The sequence below is a fragment of the Acomys minous genome, assembly GCF_964271855.1.
Source record: "Acomys minous genome assembly, chromosome: 1".
Lineage (NCBI taxonomy): Eukaryota > Metazoa > Chordata > Mammalia > Rodentia > Muridae > Acomys > Acomys minous.
The window spans coordinates 151672122-151695387 of NC_140483.1; the positions used below are offsets into that span (position 1 = coordinate 151672122).

The 23266-nt window shown below is 47.7% G+C and overlaps 1 protein-coding gene across 5 annotated transcripts in view; it reads right to left on the reverse strand.

Moving 5' to 3' along the window:
- The window catches only part of EPB41L4B (erythrocyte membrane protein band 4.1 like 4B), a 149143-nt gene that overhangs the window by 89824 nt on the left and 36053 nt on the right, over positions 1–23266 (reverse strand). For all 5 annotated transcript variants that reach the window (XM_084776109.1, XM_084776107.1, XM_084776108.1 and 2 more), the window contains exons 2-6: positions 20662–20766; positions 8135–8177; positions 7426–7504; positions 5352–5396; positions 3123–3175 (exon numbers count right to left, since the gene is read on the reverse strand). In XM_084776109.1, the coding sequence (XP_084632235.1) occupies positions 3123–3175; positions 5352–5396; positions 7426–7504; positions 8135–8177; positions 20662–20766 (325 nt within the window). The remainder of the gene's footprint in view (positions 1–3122; positions 3176–5351; positions 5397–7425; positions 7505–8134; positions 8178–20661; positions 20767–23266) is intronic.

The window sequence follows — 23266 nt, forward strand, 5'->3', positions numbered from 1 at the left end:
AGGCACAAGCTCGGGTGTGTGGGAGACTGCACTCCGGCTCTGCCATAGCTATCTGTGTCCCTGGGCAGATGACTGAGCTGTTCCAGGTCTCTGATCTCTACCTGAGACATGGAAGTTGTTACATGAACAAAACTAGAACACTGCCATGCAACAGCCGGCCTCACACTCCTCTCTGCCTTTTCCTTTTACCCTTCCGCTTGGATTAATTTTCAGATCTACTGCAAATGTATTCCCCGTAGAGCTCGTCCTCCATGGAAGGCCACAGTGTCTCCACTCCAGCGGGGCTGGCATCTGTATCCCAACACAGTACCTCAGCTCACTAATTCAGGAACGGCACTAAGACATGCTTTCAAGGCTCAACCGCCAGAAGAAACCCTGCCCTTCATTTTATTCCCACTGACAGAGCGAAGCTAGTGATCACAGAGCAAGGCTCCTGGCTGGGCTACAGAGGAAAGCAGGTGAGAGCGTGGGGTGGAATGACAACATGATAAGGGCTTCCCTGTGTGCGCCCCTCAGTCTTCCAAGTGCTTATTTACACCTGCATAATGACCGTGCCTCAAATTATACTGTAGTCGGGGTAGCTTCTCCGAGAAGGCCTCCCAGGTGGCTGATTTTACTCTCGTCTATGCTGCTTACAGTCTTGCTACAGCTGGACCAGTGAGGGCAGATATGTGTGTCCTCCTCAAATCACTCAGGACAACAGGACAAGCTTAAAACACTGTGCCAGTAGCCTCAAGAGGAAACTTCTGCAATGATTAATGGCCGCAGGCCTGACACGGGGCTTGGGTGCTTTCCTTTCATTAATACTACCCTGACAGATCCTTTGGGGCTGCCAAGCCTAACTAGGGGTCTTGCAGCTCAGGAACCAGTGCAGATGAAGACTACTGTCTATGCTGGTAAGATCTGCATCTGGCCAACATAAGGAGCCAGGAGTGGCTGCCATGTCCCCACTCCGCCTACACTATGGCACTTGCCAGGAGGCCTGCGGCATCAGATCACATGGATAGTAGTAAGCGTGTAGCTCTGTATTTGACACAGTTGGCTTTAGAAAGCGTTGCTGTGAGCATTACCACCAGGGCTTTCAAACTGCGCTGGAGGATGGGGGGGAGGGTGTCTCTCCCCCTCTGAGCATCTGTTAAGAGGTGACTAAGGACCAGGTATCCAGGAATAGGGAAAGCGGCCATTATCAACAAAGCATCTTTACATGTGTAGATGTGACAGTATACAGTGACTAAAAATAGTAAGTAGGGCCGGTGAGATGCCTCAGCAGGTAAAGGCACTCGCCACCAAGCCTGAATGAAGACTTGAGTTCAGCCCCATGACCCCCATGACCCACATAACGGAAGAAGAGAACTGACTCCTGCAAGTTGTCCTCTGATTTCTGCACACACACAAACACACTAAAATTAAAATGTAATAAAAAGTCTAAAAAACTACACACAAAAAAAATCCTGTATTATTCTAACCTGAGCTACATTTCTTAAAAAAAAAAAATCTGAATTCATTACTAGAAGCTGTGGGTGCTGATGGGCGGCAGGCTGGGATGCCTCGTCCTTTCTTTGAGCTGCCTGACTGCTGTGCTGTGCTACCCTGAGTCTGTCATCAGTGTGATCTGACCTTGTGATACTACTTCTCAGATCAGCTTTTCTTAAATTAGTAAAACGGGAGCTGGTGAGATGGCTTGGCAGGTCAAGGCACTGGCCGCAAAGCCTGCGACCTGAGCTGGATGCCCAGAACCCACACATAAAAGCCGAGAAACCACTCCCCAAAGATGGCCTGCCCCCTCCACACACACAGTCTTTTACACACACACACACACACACACACACACACACACACACACATAAATGTTTTTTTTAAATGTAATATCAAAAATATAGCAAGCAAAGCTGGGCATGGTGGCGCACGCCTTTAATCCCAGCACTTTGGGAGAAAGAGGCAGGCAGATTTCTGTGAGTTTAAGGCCAGCCTGGTCTACAAAGCGAGTCCAGGACAGCCAGGGCTACACAGAGAAACCCTGTGTCAAAAACAAAGAAACAAAAACTGAAAAGGGGGGCGAGGAGGAGAAAAATACAACAGTAAAAGCCCTATATTTTCATGGTATTCACAAATACTATGAGTGAATAATCTAATGAAGCACTGATAAGCACATATTAATGAAATCCTGTTCTCTTAGCTAGTTCTGGAGACTTAAACAAGTATTTCTTATGCATTTTAAATGATGGTTCACCAGCCCCTCCCGCAGATGTGGACGGTTCTGCAGGCGGACCTCCTGCCATCCAGTTCCCACCTGCTTGCTGGTGACGTCAGCACCTCGTGGCCAAGGCCCTCACAGGCCACTTACTCCACAGGAGCCTCCTTTTCCTCTACTCACTCACCAGTGCCACCACCTACCCCTGGCAGCAGCCTGAGTCATCCCCAACTCCTTCCTCACATTAAGGCTCATCACGGGATCCAGCTCCTGGCTGCTGTGGTTGCAGGCATCGTGTGCACACCTGCCCGGCCTGCCCAGTTTCTTACTATCTCTGTTATGGTAACAGCCCTTAACCAACCTCTCTCCCTCTCCCATCTCTCTACTCAGACCTTAACTCCTCTCCCTTTCCTTCCCTCAAATAAATCTCTCCATATCATATCTGTTATGTGCCAACTCAGGGTTAATCCTAACACTCCCACCGCAGCCTCTTAGGTGCTGGGACTATTGTTGTGTACTACCACGTCTGGGAAATAAACTCAAACCAAATTGTATCTCTATCAGCCCCTTATTATACAAACCCTCATGCCCCAAAACTTGAAGTACTAGGGATGGTACCCCAGGGCCTTGTGTATACCAAGCAAGAGCTGCATCTCCACTTCTCTTCCTCTCCCCGTCTCTCCTCCCGTGCCCCCTGCCCCCAGTGGTCCTCTCTCTCCCAAGCCTCCTGTGCATCTCTGTTGCTAGAAAACTTGCCATATACTCTGTGTACTTTCCTCACCAGGGCAAGCTCCTGGGGACTGAGATCACATCATATCCCTTTATACCCTGGGGGAGAGCAGGGCACTGGGCCTGGCAGACAGGAGATTCTCACTCAAAGGAAAGCAGTAACTAACTTTAAGATGCTAATTGTCACTAAGGAGGAAGGTACCTTGCAGACAGAGAGCAGCTAGTTCCACAGCCGTTTCATAGGGGCACTTCAGTCTTGAAGGGGAAAAAGAAAAGAAAAAAAAAAAATTAACACCAAACAGGAAGATCTACACTTAAAACCACATGACAAATGTCAGTAAAAACATCCTCTACAAGGCAGCAGTTCCACATAAGGCTTCTGACGCTAGTGTTTTGGTTTGTTTTTTTTTGTATCTATGTTAAAGAACACAAACTAACACGCACTACAGATTCCCTAGGGCAGTTCTCAACATATCGACCCAAGCACACAGTCTATCAACCACACAGGCACGTCTACTGAGTTGGGAAAGACTCGGAATGTTTAGAAAACAGAACGAAATCCTTAGTCTTGTTATTTGCTTCTCGTGATACAGTCCACTGGTCTTTCCCAGCTGCCTCCCAACCTTCCTTAAAACAAAGTCATGGGGGAAAAGTAAACACGCCAACACTGTAGAGACCACTTCCAGGACGGCTAGCTGTGCTCAGTACTCTAACAGGTCCAACCGAGGCAGCACCACAGAGGAGTATTACTGCAGATACGGTGATTTCGCTCGTACTTCAAATCCCAGAGTTAGTCAGGGAAAGAGCAATGGTGGCCACTGGCGGACCACTTCAGAGTGCTCAACGCCTTCTCACTCGTATTGCACAGCTGAGCTGGCGTGTGGTCTGAAAACACTTGGGATGGGTGAAGCCAGTGCTCTTTTTCCAGATGAGAAAGTGAGCCTTCAGCATCCGCCCAGCGTCTTCCCGCTGACTGGGGGCAGTGCTGGGCTCAGAACACTGTTTTGGTTAGATGATCTCAAGTTGGGTGTGCGGGGAGACAAACTGCAAAGCCCTAGACCCGCGTGAAGCACTGTCATCAGTGTTCTTACAAACTGAAGGTAAGTTCTAGAGCTACGAGTTTGGTTAGATGATCTCAAGTTGGGTGTGCGGGGAGACAAACTGCAAAGCCCTAGACACGCGTGAAGCACTGTCATCAGTGTTCTTACAAACTGAAGGTAAGTTCTAGAGCTACGAGTTAGTGCGACGAGCACCCGAATGGACAGAGCTAAAACTACACATACTCAGCACACACACACCAATCAAAAAACTGTATTGCATGGCTGAGTGAGGCCAATGTATACACTGTACAGTCTACTTGTTCCACTGCCTATCCGCCCCTGAAAGTTTTAGAGTACGTTTCCTATTAAGAGTTTGCAAACACAGAAATTTACATTTTAATTCAAATTTATTTATAGAACAGATTTATATTTGGTTTTGTTATAAGAAGGCACTACTTCTTAGTCTTAATATAGCCTCAGGGTTTTGTTTGTTTTGTTTTAAATGTAACAGAATATATTCAGTAACTCTTGCTGGAAAATGATAAAAGCTAATTTTTTTTTTTGAGACAGGGTATCTCTGTGTAGCCTTGGCTATCCTGGACTCACTTTGTAGACCAGGCTGGCCTTGAACTCACAGCGATCCGCCTTCCTCTGCCTCCTGAGTGCTGAGATTAAAGGCGTGAGCCACCACTGCCTGGCAATAAAAGTTAATTCTTAAATACCTTCTTTACATTTATTTCTTGTATAGATTGTGTATGTATGTGTGTTGGCATTGGGGGAATGTACATGCCACAGTACATGTATGGAGGTCAGAGGGCAACTTTCAGGTCCTGTCCCGGGGATCGAACTCAGGTTGTTAGGCTTGGCCTCCTTTCTCTATTTATTCTCCTTCAAACTCACGTTTTATGCTTAATGATCACCATAGGCCCAATGCCTAGTTTAGAGGACAGAGCGGTCTATAGCTCTTTCCCGCAGGGTCAGATAAGGACCTCTTTACATTCTTTAGTGTGCAGGTGACAAGCAGGACTTTTTAAACTGCACCGATACTTGTACGTATATACATGTTGTCAATGTGCGCTGCTTGCAACTACAACAGAAGCTGGTACGAATGGGGCACTGATGTGACAGGGAGAAGGCAGTTCCCAAATACACATCACTCGAGATACTCAACGCTCTTGGAAACGCTCCAAGCCATATAGAAATCATTTTCAAACAGGGCAAAAAAAAAAAAAAAAAATGACAGCGGTGCAAGTATCTGACTCACTTGACAAGACCTGGTGCACTATTTTGAGTCCGGTAAAAGGGACGAGGGTAAAAGAGTTAAGCCAGTGAGTTGCTAAGGTATACTATGCGCTATGCTGGGTTAAGAGTTAGAACAAAAGCATACTTACTTTCCAGAAAGAATGTCATGCCTGAGTTGTAAAACAAACAGGTACCTGACAAACACATACAAGAGTCAACAGAGGGGAACCTTTCCTTCCCCAACCCCCAGCCGCCCTCACACCCCTGCCCCCTGGCCTTCTGCTCTGTCAAAAGGGAGCCCAAGGCAAAAGAGGAGGGAGGGAGCCTCCTTCAGAACCCATGGAGAGGCACCCCAGGTCTCAGGGGGTGGGGAATCGCATGTGGAGAGCGGGGATGGAGCACCAAGCGGTCTGATGTGACTTGTAGAATGGCACTGGTGCTGGAGAGACTAGCCCAACAGGCATGCAGAACTCCGCACAGGCATGCAATGCATCCAAGAAAATGGGCTGGGCGGAACCACTGAGCTGGAACCTGGCCAGCAGTTCCCAGAACTTTCTCAAAAAGTCTGCAGCTGACTACAGAATCTATTAGAAACCATTTGAGGCTTTTCTTCCTGGTGCAGCTTAACTGCTAACTGTCTTTAAAACAAACATGCACACACACAATGCAACACACACATGCACGCACATATGAAAAATCCTAAAATTACATTATAGATAATTACAGGGATAAGAAACAAGGAGCAAAGTAGCAAAAAAACAGAAGCGAGGGTTTATCAAGTTAAAAAAATAAATGTCTTGGTCTTAAGTAAAAGTCTTTTATTTCCAGGAAGATGTGGGCACTAAAACCACTTTGTAGCAGCCAAAGCCTCCCACACTCTACCGTAGGCCTACAGAGTAAGAACCCTACACCCAAGAGCGGTCCCCAGGAACCTGTTTGTTTTTGATTCACACATCTGCCTTAAAAATGACCGGCTCTAGCGACAGCGAGGGACATGTTTCATAAAGACCTCTTAAAAGAAATACTGAAGTTGCGGGGCTGGAGAGATGGCTCAGTGGTTAAGAGCGCCGCCTGCTCTTCCAAAGGTCCTGAGTTCAATTCCTAGCAACCACATGGTGGTTCACAACCATCTGTAACGCCCCCTTCTGGCCTGCAGGTGTACATGCAGACAGAACACTGTATACATAATAAAAAAATAAATAAATCTTTAAAAAAAGAAAGAAAGAAATACTGAAGTTGCTTGACAAATTAAACCTTGGAAGCCATATGGGCAAGTCCTTTTCTGTAGATCGGCTACAGGAGACTTTGGATGACCCAGAAATCAAGGTGGGCAGAGAGGCTGAAGGTTCTACCGCATTCCAGAAGGTTCTGCTTCTCAGCAGGTCCTTAACTATAACTGAACTTAGCATTCTGACATTTAGGACACTGACATGCATATTCACACCAACTAGAACATGGTGTTCACGTGGCCAAAAGTTCTGACTCGCATAGAGAAACCCAACAGAAGATGCTCCGCAGGGCCTTGTCACGGGCACCAGTGATAACTTCCAAACATCACTTAGGTGGTCCTCTCCAACTTGCTGACCACCAATGTAGACCACCCATCAGTGTACAAGTCACTACCACAACGCATCACACACACAAACGGTGACAAGGACACTCCGGGGAGATCAGGAACTCAGACAGAAGGGAGGCTCCACCCTGCTCACACTCTCCCTTTCTTCTATATTGAGTCTGGAGTTCAAGAGAAAAACACAGACTCACAGCTTGCACTATTCGGCAGGGATAAGAGCTATAAGAAGCTGACGGAAAGGCTCCTTTCAATTGGAAAAAAAAATTACAAGATTTTGCAACACCTCAAAAAAAGGGAGGATACAGGGGTGGGGTGGAGGTTAATTCCTAAGAACTTTCTTCCAATATCTGCTTTTGTTTCTGGTAATGGAAACAAAGACAAAATGCCATAAATGAGCCCACCATTTTCCCAAGGTCTGAGAAAATCCATCTAATTTGATTTATATGGAGGGAAAAAAAAAAAACAAATTAAGCACATTAGTGTGTTGGTTTTGTTTTAAAACAGGGTAGAGAAGCCTGGGGAAAGTGCTGGTCACTTTTGCTTAGAAATACAGAGGGCTAAAAAGGAACCGAGTCCCTGACTGAGACAATCCCCCCATACTGGCTGAGGTGAGGCTACTGGACAGAACCCTCTGTGCCAAATCCTCCTACCTTGTAAATTCCTCTCGAAGGTTATTTGGTTCTGAAGAATAATATTTGACTCGAAAGTGCAAAGCATAGGCAGGTCCAACTAAACATTTGGAGACAGAAAGATAGAGACACATGTCTGCCATCAGAACAAAGAAAACACAGCACTATGACCGTGAGCCCAAGGCTCCATTTGGAGTTCCTAAAAATGCAACCAAACCTGTAGACTGACCAGGGTGGCTTAGCTGGGGACGTCACTCTGGCAGAGAAAACCTTGATTAGGTGGGTTACAAAGAACTGGCATTTCAGTTTTATGTCTGATGGGATTACTCCAAACTGGCACCCATGTTTTACAAAGTACAAAGTGGGCTGGAGGCAAGTGGCGCACAAACAGCAAAGTGTTCTGCCTCGTAAAAACCCAAGAGAGATATCTTAAGGTATTCTTAAGAGGTATAATTTCCAAATGACCTAAGCATAAACGGCTTTCGGGAAACACAGCTACCACGCCTGCAAGGAGTGAGCTGGAGCCTCCTGCCCCTGCTCTCCGTTCTGATGTGCTTTGGAATTTCTTGGCAGTGAGTAAAGGAGGTGACAGTCTCTGAACAGTACATTGGTCAGTCCTCATTTGCAGGGGCGTCTGATTTGAAGTGAGAGCAAAGGTGGGTTTTCGTGTCTACCCAAAACACTCATCAATTTTAAAGAAGACATGAGTAGACTGGAGCCTATGCCTTACCTTTCATCTGCTTCTTTATGGGTTTCGAATGATCCAGCCAGTGCTGAAAGAAAGAAAATGCTTCATTAGGAACCAAGTTCGAGTCCCTAGGGTTCCCCTCGCCTTATAAATCTGGGTGAGTCCACTCACAAAAACCTGAGACCCAGTCAGATCTTGAATTTCTCACTGAGACCTGCAAATTGCTAGCTATCGTCTTGAAAATTCTTTGCTCGGGCTGGGGAGGTTGGCTCAGCAGCTAAGAACACTGGCTGCTCTTGCTCAGAACCCAGGGTCAGTTCTCAGCACCCACACGGGGGCTCTACACCACCATCCTCTGGGGGACATCAGAGCTGCTCTTCCGGCCTCTTAGGCACCAGGCACATAGTGCATGTGGTGGGCACACATACATGCAGGCAAACACTTCTACATATAAAACTAAAGTAAATATACCTTTAAAAAAAAAGTCTTTGCTCAAGTAGAGGAGATTGCTCAGTAAGTGGTCAGTGCTTGCTGCAGTGGGTCTGGACAGATGGCTCAACAGTAAGAACACTGGCTGTGCTTCCTGAGGACCCAGGTTCCATTCCCAGCACCCACCTGGTGGTTCACATCTATCTGTAACTCCATTTCCAGGGGATCCAACTCTTTCTTCTGACCTCTTTGGGCATTGTACTCACATGGTGCATGGCATACATACTTAGGCAAAACACACATACACATAAAATAAAAATAGAACATAAAAACCCATTTTAAAGCACTTGCTTTAGTGATCCCCAGAACCTATGTAAAATCCAGGGAGGTGCAGTGGCTGCCTGTTCTAGTTTAGGAAGGCAGAGAGGGGAGTCCCAGAGTGATGAAATTAGCAGTATCGGTAAGCTCTGGGTTTGACTGAGAGACCCTGCCCCAATGAATGAGGTGGCAAAGCAATAGCAACCTTCCATACGTATGCCCACATACATGCAAGCATACATACATATACAAATACACCACACATGTAAATAGAAAAGGAAATTTGAATAAATAATTTGCTTGTGCATGTAAGTGTGTTTTCTTACAGCCAAAATTTCCCTAAGCTTTTTTAAAGAGAGGTGAGAAAGCCTTTAAGATCCCTAAAAATGTTATCTGTAAACTCCCTTTCTGAGTTGCTGACGTTGTAATTGATATTTCCTAGCAATTCCAGGTCTCAACTAATCTAGCAAGGAGTACAAACTCCCATGCTAAGCTTTGATTACACACCAGCCTGTGCTTCTGACGCCCTCAACTCTGAAACCAGGGAAACAGAACCTGGCCCCCTTCACTCTTCTACACTCCCACACTCTCACCACTGATAGAGCTGTGGCCAGGGAGAGCTTTTCAACTGCTCCCCATATTTACAAAACCAAACAAACAGAAAACAAAACCTACTTCAGTTTTATCTGCCTACCTAAGGAGGTAACAAAGCCTTCCCCCCTCACATAAACATTCATGTCAGAACTGTTGACATGCTCAGTAGCCTCACTCCTATAGAAGGCTACATATGAGACCATAGAGCTATAACGTCCCAATAAATCCATCGAAGCAGAAAACAATGTGAATTAAAGATGCATTTAATCCCTCTGGCCTGCGTATCGTCCTTAGCTACACAGGTGACCCACGGAGTGTTATTTATTTACACCTGTGATTGCATGGTTGTGCCTGGGATCTCAAGGCAGAAAAGCACCAAGAATCAACAGCCCAGAGAGGCAAAAAAAAAAAAAAAAAAAAAAAAAAAAGTCACAATCTGAAGTCTGTTCTCTACTGGATGCTTATCGCTTTTGATCATAAAGTTGGGCTATCGTGAGTCAGGGGCTGTCAGCACTGTGAGTCTCTTAGACTAAACAATCTAAGAGCTTCTGTGCTCTCCGTGAGAGGTTCCAGGTGTGGTACTCACTGGATTAAGAAATAATAAGTATGACTTTCAGAAAATTGTGTTTTATATTTATGGGTGTTCTGCTTGCATGTAAGTCTGTGCACCATGTGTGTGCTGAAGAGGCCGTCTGATTTCTCCAGGAACTGAGGTTACAGATGGTTGTGAGCATGCAGTGCTGAGGACTGTAGTCCTCTGGAAAGGCAGCCAGTGCTCTTAACTGCTGAGCCACCTCCTGAAGCTCAAAGTGTGAACTGTTTTTTGTTTTGTTTTTTTTAAAGGAGGTGGTTAGACATGTTCACCATCACTGTAACCAACTCAATGCACACGGGGAACGTTATAAAAATGAAACAAGGAAAGTAGGTTTCTCTCCAGCTACTGTGAACCAGATGCCGATTCTGCTGACTACTGGGGACTTGCAGTCACAATCTACACTGTGCACGTGTTACTAATGAGAGAGGGCGGGGCTGAGTGAGCACCATGTACTCCACACCTAACCACAAAGCCTGAGAGGACTGTGTGGGAGGAGGGGGTGGCGGTGGAGACACACTCACAAAGCACATAACAGATGAATTAGAATACAAAAAGCGTGCACAAGGTGCCAAGGAGAGGGGGATGCGGGCCTCTGTCATCTCCACACTGCCTAGGCTGAGTAACAAAAACAGATCATCGCGGCAGGGCGCCCGTCTCAAAGGCACACGCGGCTGGGATGCTACATCTCATTGTTGAAAGCTTTGAATTGGCAATGACCTAAATGTCCGTCGACAAAGGCGGACTCAAAAATGGCTCAGCTGTATAATGCAATACTATTTTAAAGGGATGTAGGCCAGTATTTACTGATGTGACAAGAGACCCACAGCACAACGTTAAGGTAGAAAGAAATCAGTGGGGTCCTGTGTATAGGAAATTATTGTTTTTCTAGCAATTTATATCCAGAAAGATTTGTAGGGGATTTTGTTTGTGTGTGGCGGGGATGGGGGGGAGGAGGATGGGGGCGTACAGGGCACAAGATGGTTAGGGATGGTAGGGATGTGAATGCTGTCTTCTTTTACTTCTGTAAATAGCCTTTTATTTTAAGGAGATTATTATTTAGTGTTGGGAGGGTTGTCCTTTTTGGATTTATTCATTGTTTGCTTACTAGGCATGTTATTTTGTTTTTTGAGACAAGATTTCATATACCCCAGGCTAGCCTCAAACTCTCCGCGTGGCTTGGGATGAGCATGAACTTCGGATCATTTTACTTCCAGCTCCTAAGTGCTGGGAATGCAAAAATGCACGGCCACGCCCAGATTGTGAGATGCGGTACATCCATCCAACCCAGAGAGCTTCCTGCATCTTAGGCAACCATGCTAACACCCGTGTACATCCTCAGCTCCAAGCTAGGCAATTTTGGTTAGGAATTTGCAGAACAAGAAATAGACCTCACCATTACCTGTAGCCGTGCTTGGAAAAAAACACAAAAAAACAAAAACAAAAACAAAACAAAACAAAACCAATCTCATTCTGGGAAGAATAGAAACAGAGGACAGAAGCAAATTTATGTTCTTGCCAAGCATCATGCTAACGTCTATGAGGAAACCTGTACTTAAATGAACCCACCATTCCCAGGCACAGGAAGTTCTCCTGCAGCCAGCCTTCTAGTCTCAGCAGCTCCAGACACTCACAGCTTAAAGAAACCCATCCCTTTCTTTTCTCTCTCAGGTCTCCTTAGCGTTATTCTGAGCAGATCAAGTTCAAGCCCACCTTCCCTCTCCCTCTCCACTGTTAAACCCTCATCTCCATCCAAGTCTAACTTGTGTGGTGTCCTCGGCCTGAGTTTCGACTCCGACTGCAATTACAATGCTGGAAGAACTGAAGAGGGGAGCTGGTACCTGGGGGCCACATGAAGCCCGCCAGCCACATCGGAAAGCATCAGTTTCGCAGATGCTCCTACTGCGCCATTCCGTATTTACGGCTTAGTCTTCCACATCCTCTTCTACAGAAAGATGCCCTGCGGACCTTGAAATGTCCACAGCTCTCTGTGAGCTCTATAAAATCTCAAGCAATTCCAGGGTTTATGGGCCAGCCCAAGAGGTAGGATGGCCAAATGTCCACAGCTGCGGCTAACGTATGGGCAGATGGTTGCCAGATGTGCCTATGGGCAGCAGCCAGCTCTGCCCTGGGGCCACCCTGCTAATAGTGCTGCCTTTAACTATCTTCACGAGGGCTTTATCCTTTGCGTTTAAAGCAAGCCTTGTCGAGACAAAGGCCGTGACATCAGTATTCTGAAGCTCCTGGACCCATGGGAGGTTTTTCAGAGCAAGGGGTGGTGGCTCCATCAGAGGCAACGTGAAACCTATTTATGATCCTGAGACAGATGATAAAGCTTATCTTCTGTCCAACAAGCTCAAGATGGCCTGGCTTTCTTCACAGCTGCAAAGGCTTAGCAGGCGCTGATCACAAGAATCCCCCCTCCCTGCGGCTTGAATACCACGGCAACGGAAAGACCTGGCATTTAGAAACTTGTAATGCCGTGTGCAGCTTTGAGAGCCGCATCCAGCAGCTGCAAGACCTGCCTAACATGCTCACCTGTATCTCAGCTAAATAAAGCAGAGCGCCCATCGGTGCAAGCAAGGCAGACAGCCTCTAAGCTCCTCACATGAAACCAGTCACCGCAGGCAGACGGAGGCAAGACACTGAACTCAACTCTCTAGTGGGTGTTAGCGAGGTGATTTCTTGTCTGAATCTGTCATCCCAGTCCATGTGGCAAAGCCCTTTCCATAAATCAAGATGTGGGATGGGATGCTGGCAGAGCCCATCTGCTCTACAAGAGCATCAGATCTGGAAATACGGCCAGCATAGGGCGGCTGTAAAAGTTAACGATCCGAGTGAAACCCAGCGGTTAAAGACAGTCTAAAATCCCTGCTCCTGGAGCCCTTACCATGAAGGCTAAGCAACAGGACTCATGCTCCACTACCTAGAACATTCTTTGGCTTATAAGGAGGATGTAGTTTGCCCTGACATTAGAGCAGGAAGGGATCTGAAGAGGAAATCATATCCACAGGATGAAGGAGGGAACGGCCGCTTGGGATTCACTGTCCTACCCATCATCTGATTTGGGACTAGGGATAGATAGAGGAATAAAAAGGCTGTGAGGAGACTCAAACTCACTGCTGTTAGCGTCAACGCCCATCACAGCCCAGACTGGTGCCAAGCACCATCTCGACCTACATGCAGGAGGGGGTCACCCTTACTCTTCACCAAGAGTGGAGCCCATAAAACACACAGCAATAACGAGGTTCCCTTGGGGATTGGCCCAAGTCTCCCCATAGCAGCTTTGCATTAAGCGCGGGTCGCATGTGTGCCCACCTCTCACTGCTGCTGCTGAGGCACGGGCTACTAGAAGCCTGATGTGCTCCCTCCGTCCGTATGACACGCCTCTGTTCTACCATCAGTGGAGGCAGAAGATCAGAGCTTCCTTCCTGCTTTGCAACCTTCTGGTATGTATGTGGCCATGAGTAAGTCTCTCCCTTGCCCCTTCTCCATCTTTCTTACCATGTGATGATCCCTAATATGTCTGTGGGATCAACCCATTTCAATGACCAGAAAGAAGAGGGTCTGTCTCATTTTCTACAATAGTTACACAGGTACCCAGAGATCACATTTAAACATGACCATTTCTTCTTTCTTCTTCTTCTTTTGTAAATGTCAGGGCTCAAACCCAGAGCCTTGCACATGTTGGGCAAGTTCTTTACCCTTGGGCTACAGCCAGCCCTGCCCTTTTTTTTCTCACAGTCACATCTGAAGTGGCGTGAGGCACAGCAACGTTGGCACAGATGCAGGTCATGACCTTCTGAGACGTGGACAGCAGGAAGCCAGGGGCACTGCAGTATCTCCAGCAGCCGTGGCGACTGCACAGAGCTGACTCTCACCTGCCAGAGTCACAGCCTTAAAGAACCGAAAAAACAAAACATGGCCTGACTTGAAGGAAAGGCAAAAATTGTCTTTTCTGAATCTTGTGATGCAGAATGTACTGCAATTTAGAAGCCCCTATTCCTGCTGGGAAGAGGCCAGAGTGAGGGGGACTCCAGGGCTACACATGTTCTACACAACACCTGCTCCTCAGAAGAGAAGTGCCTCCCGTGCAGACTGTTGTTAAGAGTACTGTTTTAAATCCCTGCCGTCCCTCTGCCTGGACATGCCTCTCTTATTCTGTTGACAATCAATGTCCATTCCTACTCTTTCTTTTTTTCTTTTCCTTTTTCCCCCTAACATTCAGCTACTATCTCCTCTGTGAGAACTGACCACACTACGGAAAATGTGTATCTGTCTACCTGACCAGAACGCACCAGGCAGGGACACTGTCAAGCTCATGTCTGCAAACAAAGAGCTTGACCTTGGTATGCCCTAAGTCAAGTTTGGCAAATGGTCTCTTTCCATTGTGTGTGTGTGTGGGGGGAGGGGGTGTATGTGTGTGGTGTGGGTATACAGGGTTGTAGGAGGTATGCGTATGTGGTGTGGTGTGTGTGTGTGGTGTGTGTGTGTGTGTGTCTGGTATATGTGTGGGGTGTGTATGGGGGTTTGTAGGGGGTGTGAATATGTGGTGTGAGTATGCAGTGTGTGTGTGGTATATGTGTGTGCATGCACATTTGTGTATTTACTGTGTGAAGAACAAATACCCGTGTAGTCCAATGAAGAGTACTGGACTTTGGAGTAAGATCAAATTTTAGAGCCTGACTTTGTCCTTTCTTTACAAAGTTTCCAAATTCTCTGAGCCCTCCATACGATCCCCCTATAAAATGGGTCTGCTTTGTGGCTGGCTTCACTGATGGATGACAAACGCTAAGCAGAAGTCATGCAAGCCTTTAGTTTAATGCTGGCTGAGAGTGGGAACTCGGTCAATAGCAGCTACCATGACCCGGTAGCACAAAGGCCTGGAGGCTCAGGCCAGAGGCCCTGGCTCTCTGAAGAACGTGTTACTAGGTTAGGTGAACTCACTCTCAACCTCTGCTCTGAGTCAATCCCAAGTGCAGATGGATCTGCAGAGTGGGCCCCTGGGTCGCCTTCCTCTATGACACGGAAAAGGGAAACAGGAGGTCCCAGCTCCAACTGCTAAAAATAGGTGATACCAACAGGATTTGACAGTTGCTTCAGGGCTGGGCAGGGTACCATGGAAACCAGGCGAGGCTCTTTTCAAGGAGCTGGAAATACAAGCTTGGTGTACACACTGTGTGTACTGTGGCAGAAGCCCTACCGCCCCAACCCATGGACAACCGTGTCAGTGCCGGGTGGGGATGTGAGTACCTGAGGAGCGGTGAGGGTGGGGCAAGAAGCACTTTCCAATGGCTCATTCCTTCCCAGTGTCCCATCTGTTGCTCCTTCCTTCCTTCCCTCCCACAAATACCTCCCATGGCATCTGAAAGCCTCCCAGACCCCGTGAAAATCAATAATATCCAGCAGCCATCCCAGCAAAAGTCTCTAAAAGGCGGCTTAAACCTACTGAGCATTCTCCCACAGGCATCCCAGGCTCGTGGCTTCCAGTGAGCTGCATCTTCTCAATGCGCTCACCTTGGTGGCTTGTGTCCTATCCCCACCCTACCCAGCTGGAGAGAAGAGATGCTACAGTCTGGATAAGGTTTGCTCCCAAGGCTTGCGTACTGAAAGCTTGCGCCCCCCCCCCCCCCCACGTGTGGTGTTGTTGAGATATTGGAACCTTTAAGGGGTAAAGCCTGGTAGAAAGAAATGGTGTTACAGAGTCCCACCTTCACCAGGTTAAGTTCCTGGGGACTGAATCAATTCTGCGTAGTTATAAATAAAGCAAGACCACCCTCAACCATACACATGGCCTCTTCTACACGGAACTGCCTCTGTTTCTGTTTTTCCAATGTATTATGACCCCTCTCAGAAGCCATCCAGATATAGTCACCCCATCGTGGACTTTCAGTGTCTAACACAGTGAGATAAATAAACCTGCTTCCTTTATAAAGGAACCTGCATCAGGTATTTTGTTACTGCAATACGAAACAGACTAAGCCGGAGATCCACAAGCATGTTCCAGAAGACTAAAGCTTTTCTCCTCTATGACTCCTGAGTCCTGCCCTGTCTCTGTCTCTGTCTCTGTCTCTGTCTGTCTGTCTGTCTCTCTCTCTCTCTCGCTCTCTCTCTCTCTCTCTCTCTCTCTCTCTCTCACACACACACACACACACACACACACACACACACACACACACACACAGGCTTTACAGACAGTAACACCAGAAGCTCAAGAGCACCGTGTACCAGAAAAGGAACATATACATGAAACTGAAAAGCTGGTGCCTAAGGCGTGCTACTCTGATTCACCACCCGAGCCTAAAGGCTTCCCATAACATGAAAAGAAACACAGGCGCCTCTCCCACAATGGTGTGCGCCTCGCTCCCGAGTAAAGCAGAGGAAGTGGTAGGCCTTAGGATACAGTCAGAAAGATCTGCTCAACTTCAATGTTTTTTTTTCCTTTGATTTTTTGAGACTGGGTTTCTTTGTGTCGCCCTGGTTGTCCTAGAATCACTGTAGACCAGGCTGCCGATCTCTGCCTCCCGAGTGCTGGGATTACAGGCATGCACCACTGTGCCTGGCTGCTTAGCTTTAATTTTTAAAGATACATTTCTTTTGTGTATATTGTGAATGCCTGCGTGTATTATGTGTACCACATGAGGTGTCCATGGTATGCCACGACCAAAAAGAGGACACTGAATCTTCTAGAACTGGGGTTACAACAGGTGGTTGTGAGCTACACTGCTATGTGGGAGCTGGAACCAAACCCTGGTCCTCTGAAAGAGCAAGAAGTATTCTACTACTCAGCCACGTCCCCAGGCACATTTCTCCATATCTATAAATACAAAACCCAAGGCAAATAAGCTCTAAGGTTTACATAGAAGAAAAACGTTCAAAGAATTCGGGACATATTTCATGAACCATGAGTGGGTCAGCGGGTCTGTAGAGACCATTTAGAGGAACATCCAGATGTTTGAGCAGAGTGAGACATGTGGGGGTGGGGAAGGGGCCAACAGGATGGCACAGATGTGGGCTGGCACCACCAGGACCAGTGTGTGATAGAATCACCTGGAAAAAAAAAACAAAAAAACAAAGATAGGACTGGAAAGCAGATGGGCATCTCACGCCTGCCTTATAGGAAGTCGCTCATGTCTGTAGAACAAGATCCTGACGCATCCTCAGGACCAGCAGAGCCAAAACACCTGTAGATGTCTAGTCTGGGCAGGACACCCAGGTCCTGCTGTGAACATCCCTCCTGCTACATGGAGACAGGGCACGGTGATGGGGATGCCTGCCAGCCAAGTCGGCAGAGTTGAATGGCCAAGTCTTTCATAACAGAGTCACATCCAAGGCTTTCCAGGAAGCTAAATGGCAGGAGAGGCCTCCCCTGAGGATTGGAACATGATGGCCAGCCAACAGGCCCTCGGTGTTAAAGACAAAAATGATGGCTTTCTAGCTGAAGGAGACCCAGGGACAGATGCGCCTGCAGACTAGCCACTATCGTGAAGGCTGAGACGTCTTAGGTTTGGGGACCCAAACTTCACTTTACAGGTGAGGGAAACAGAGAGAAAAGATAGCCTGTCTGAAGGCCACCAGAGGATGAGACAGAACCAAAAACCAGAAACAGGGTCGAGAACGGATTCCAGCCACAGGGCTGTGGGCTTAAAAGCACCATTTGCCTAAGGCAGAGTAGAGAGGAGTTTGGGTGAAGTGAAGGGCGCAAAAGTGTCAGAGGCTGGAATAGCCAGAGGCTGCTGAGCACACGGGAAACTCTGAACAGGGCTGTACTGGCTACTTTTATGTCAACTTGACATAAGCAAGAGCCATCAGAGAAAGCCTCAGTTGAGGAAATGCCACCATAAGATCCAGCTGTAAAGTATTTTCTTAATTAGTGGTCAATCGAGGAGGGCCCAGCCTAAACACAGAGGCCTCAGTGGATGTGAAGGTCACCATTCTGAGTGGTGCTATGCTCTGAGCTGGTGGTTCTGTAAGAAAGTGGTCTGAGGAAGCCAGTAAGCAACACCCCAACGTGGCCATGGCCGTTGCATCAGCTCCTGCCTCCAGGTTCCTGCCTTGTGTGCATTCCTGCCCCCACTGCTTTTTGATAATGAACTGTTAATATGGAAATATAAGCGAAATAAACCATTGCCTCCCCAGGTTACTTTGGTCATGGTGTTGCATCAGCAGCAGGAGCCCTAACTTAGATACAGTGGTTCTCAGGAAGCTACTGGAAAGGAACTGCGGATGATGCTGCAGAAGGGAGAGGGAGAGGGGGGCCGACTCCTTTACCCAAGCTCTGGAGTAAGGATAAACAGAAAGAGACGAGGTGGTGCAGGCGGCCCCAGTCTTCTCTGCAGGTAGACAGCTGCTAGACTGGATTCGTGAGGATTTGACTAGAGGTCTGTGGTAAGGATCAGAAAACGCACCCAGGGGCCCCCAGGCTTCAGTGAGAGCAGCTTACTCCCGAGGCACAGCTTGGAAGTTGGATTTGGCTGAACCTGTATTCGCTGCTGCAGACAAATGACACGGGCACTCATCTCGAGCATCGTTTGGCAGCCCGGGGAAAAGCCACAGAGAAAACAGATGAGCTTGGTTGCCAAGCAGAGGCCAGAGAGCAGTCGTAGGGGCAGGAGAACCAAAGGATGAGTGAGGACCAAACCCTGGTTCCTCTAAGGCAGAGAAGGAGGCAAGAAAGAGAGGAGACTGGGGGATGGGAGATGGGTCAGAAGGATCAGAGAGTAAGGGAATCTGTGAGGTTTGCTGAAATGAGGCTTAAATGAGCGGAAACAGCACCCAGAATATGGTTAGAGCCTGCAATCTGAGTCCTGAGTTCACCCAGGGGAAGGGGGAAAAAATAAACACAGAGGCCTCAATGGATGCGGAGGTCAGCCACAAAGGCAACTTTAAGGAAGTAGACTGGGCTAGGGAGGTAGAAGGGGAAAAGGTGGGGCTCCTCCCTGGAACCTGGAGTTAAAGGGAGGCTCCAGCTGAGAAACAAAGAAGGAACCGGTATCATCAGACAGCCAAGGAGGCACGAGATGTTGTAAGGTAAGGAATCTAGAGAAGACAGAAACCCTAAGGTACAGAGGGAAGTGATGCTGTCACCCAAGGGATGTCCCCCCTCAGGAGGATGTAGCCAAGAGCACCAACAGCCAGATTCTACCACCTCAGGGCGCAGCATCTCCCCTGAGAGTGATGCCCATTACCAGGTACCAGTTTTGAGCAGCTACCTCTTATAGCTACCCCCAGGGAATATCTGGCAAGTGTCTACCACGTAAGAAGAGCTTCAGATCTCCAGCTCGCACACGCTCCCAGAATACCCAGCTTCTGAGACGTGGTGGCACCTAGCACTCTATTGCTCCTGCCCCACACTTCTTAGTCTGCATGCTGTAGGTGTGTATCTGTGCATATACACACATGTGCATGCAAGGGGTAGAGGCTGATGGGTTTATTCCTCAAGCATTCTACACTTTATCTTTTGAGATAGGTTTTTATCACTGGACCTGGAGCTCACAGATTAACAGGGCTGGATGACTAGTGAGCTCTAGGGTACTAGAGCGTCCCCACTTCCCCCCAGGTGTAACGTCGCTGGGGTTACAGACGTGCACTGTCACACTGCACTTGGGTCCTCGTATTTGCACCGCTGAGTGTGATCTCCCTGGATCCTTAATTATTCTTCACTCTCCACCCTCGGTCAAGCAAGTTACATCAGCTGTGCTCACCACCTTCTCTTCAATGCTTAAAGTAGAGCCTCGTACATCATCCACTTCGCAAACACTTTTAGAGTGCTGAATACATTGCATACATTGCCTTGAAACCCAAAGGTACTACCTTGTTGAGAAGAAGGACTAAGAAGTCATTCCTGGTCTTACAAAGAGAAGGGCTAGGGATGGACAGATGGCCTAGTTAAGAGCACTCACTGGCTGCTCTTTCAGAGGACCTGGGTTCCATTCCCGGCACAACTGGACGTAACTCCAGTCCCAGGGGATTCAAGACCTTCTTGGCACTGGGCACTATGTGCACCACATGGTACATAGACATTAACTCATAGGCAAGACATCCATACAACATAAAACAAATACTTTTAAAAATAAGTAATTAATTTAAAAGATTTAAAAAAACAAAACCACAGAGCTTTGTGTCTGTGGGGGTGGGGGTGGGGGGGTCATTCATTCTAACATCTGCCTCCAGAAAGGTGAGGCGAGTCTGTTCTGACTTGTCCCCTCCCAGAGCCAAGGTCTGCTCTGACCGTTCCCTCGGCCTCCCTCCCGTTCATCTGTGCCCACAGCACCTGCTCTTCTCACCCTGGTTCTTCGAGAAAGTGATGGATCCTCTAGACCCCACCACCCAGAAGATGTCTATAAAGTGGTTTCCTCTTCCTCCCCCAATGTACCTATCATGTAAGCCTGCGTTCGGCCATGTTTCCAGAAGGCATTCTGTACAAACAGCTTCTAGGTCAGTGGCTACCTCGAGGGTGGGAGGGTCTGACAGGCATCCAGCTTGCATTTCACTGAGGCACCAGCGCCACCTGCCAAGCTCATTACTGGGACAATATCTCAATTTTCCTCTTTTCTCTATCAGTGTGCAGCGAATGTGGCTCTGCAATTAGCATGAGGAGCTGATCGTTCTCGAAATGGATCACAACAAGACATACCGTCACCTGGGCCGAGTCGAGGAACTGCAGGCCAAAATAATCTGTTTCCACCAGGTCCAAGTGGTACACAATCTGGTCGAACAAATCCTGGCCTTTGGCATGTTTCTGGAAGACAAACAGGGACATGAAAATTAAGGGTATGATAGATGCGTAGGAAACAAAAATATTTTTTAAAAATCCATTTCTCTCCATAAATTACATACGTGAATGCAAATTTGTAAATTTTTAATTAGTCTTATTAAGTGAATTAAAAATTTGTAATTAAAGATATTCAAACACCATGCAATCCTATTAACATTAAAGGCCCAGCTGGGCTCTCAGGTCTCTTCCTTTTTTCCTTACAAGAAGGATGTTTTCTGGTGAATGACTTTACGTGATACTAGAGTTTGTCCAGATCAAGGATGCTGCAAAGAGGTGAGATGGGGCTCAGCTCCAGCAAACAGCCACACCTGGGCTGGCTGTCAAGGAAGGCCACCTTAGCAAATCTGCTAACCCTTGTGAATTGGTTTGTCCAGCCTTCTGATTTTACAAGGCAATTAACCAAAGCCCAGGAAAAACAAAAGATCTGCCACGGAGGACAGCCATATAGCTAGACTCCACCCGGAACAATCCACTCCTGTGCTCGGTGTGGTCCACAGATGGAGCACGAACACAAGAGCCAGACGCGGCGGCCACACCTGCTACTTAGAACCAGGCAAGACCTCGGACAAGCCACATCTCTTGCTGCTTCTTCTGCCACCCAGAAGCGGGCTGGTGACAGGTGCTTTCCCCACCTGTTCTTCGGGAGCTCTCAAACAGGAAGCTCCTGCAACACGACTCAGACCCTCGACTAGCGAGGAGGCTTATTAGTACTCACTGAAGCAGAATGCAGGCGTGTGTCTCTGATAAAAATCTACACCACTGCAAATGCATTTAAACTAGGTGTCAAGGAAAACATCGACAAAGAAAACAAACAACGACTTCAGACGGTGACTGGGGAGCCCACTCCTTATGACGAACACTGCCAACCCACAGGAAAGCAGCCGGCATCACCTAGCCTTTCCCAGCACTGAGGAGTAAGTGGTGGAGAACACGCGAATTAACTCAGGATTGACCAGGCCTCAGTGGAAGAGAGAGAACTATGAAACTTCGAGTAACACGCAGGCAGGATGCTTTGTGAGCTTGGCTTAGGAGGTGGCTGATGAGAGACGGGGGCAACAGTGCAAGCTGAGCACCAGGAGGAGCAATGACCTGGATAGCCAAGAATGAAGCAGCTGCGCCTCAAAAGCACTGAGATGTCAAGAAAGTGCACAGGCGACCGGTCTGCCACACGGGGACGTTTGCAAAGCACAGAGACGTCACTCCAGCCTGTGGGGAAGCATTCCAGCAGCACTCAAGAAGACCAAAATGCACAGATGCTCAAATCCCTCATCCACATGGCAAATAAGTCATGCACATCCTGTCACGTGACACAGATCCTCCATAGGGCTCATAACACCTAAGACAGCAGATGTTGTGTCTTGCTTCGCTGTGCTGTTTAGGGAATGACCCAATAAGGGCCTATACGTGCTCGGTACTGACATAATTTTTCCCCCAGTAGATTTGATCCAGTCAGTTGATGTCAAGGGCCAACTGTGTCTGGTGGAGACTTTCGCCCAAAATAAGTAAAAGAACTATTACGATTCAATAATAAAGAAACAAGTATCCAATTAAGAACCAGCAAAGACTGCATATGGTGCTCTGAAGATAAGCAAGGCTTCGATAAGCACCTGGGAAGGTGACCAGCATCAGCAGCCACAGGGACATGCAAACCACAATGACAACCAGACCCCACTTTCTGCCCACTCGGATGGCTGGGATGGAAAAGACCTAACAGCAAGTACTAGAGACACTGGGCTCCTCACACACTGCAGCCACACTGGAAAGCTTTCTACCAGCTCCCATAGGGTTAAGTGCAGATTAGCACATGGCCTGGAAGCAGCACTGACACACACACACACACACACATGTGCACACTCACACATATATACACATACACATTCACACACTGACCTGCATGTGCACACATGCAAGCACACAATGACATATACGCATTCACATGCACACACACACACACACACACACACACACTCACTCATACACTGGCATATACACAATGAGACACTGTCTAGGAAACACACTTGGGTAAGGAAACTTGAAATGAGTAAGGAAGTAACGACAATAAAGTCAGGGGAGCTGCTGCTCCTGGGGCAAGAACACAGAAGGTGGGGGGACGGGAGGCACGCCTGCTTGGCATACAGGGTTCTACCTCAGGAAACAAGGTGTTCACATTCTACAGGGAATACACAAAGTGAAGACACAGGTGGGGATGAAGACTTGCTGCAGAGAGCAAGAACAGCATCAAAAGGTCGTGGGTTCAAGCCTTAGCGCTAACCACTAGACTACAGACTGCAGACTCCCCTTGGACCAGCTCCTCTGAAGCAACAACGGAAACAGAAGGCTGAATGTAGAGCGAAGGTCTTTACAACACATCCCACTGGAGAAAGACAGAGGTGGGAAACAAGCCAGCTAATGTCCCGAACACAAGGACAAAGAACAGTAGCACACTGACACTCCACATACTGTC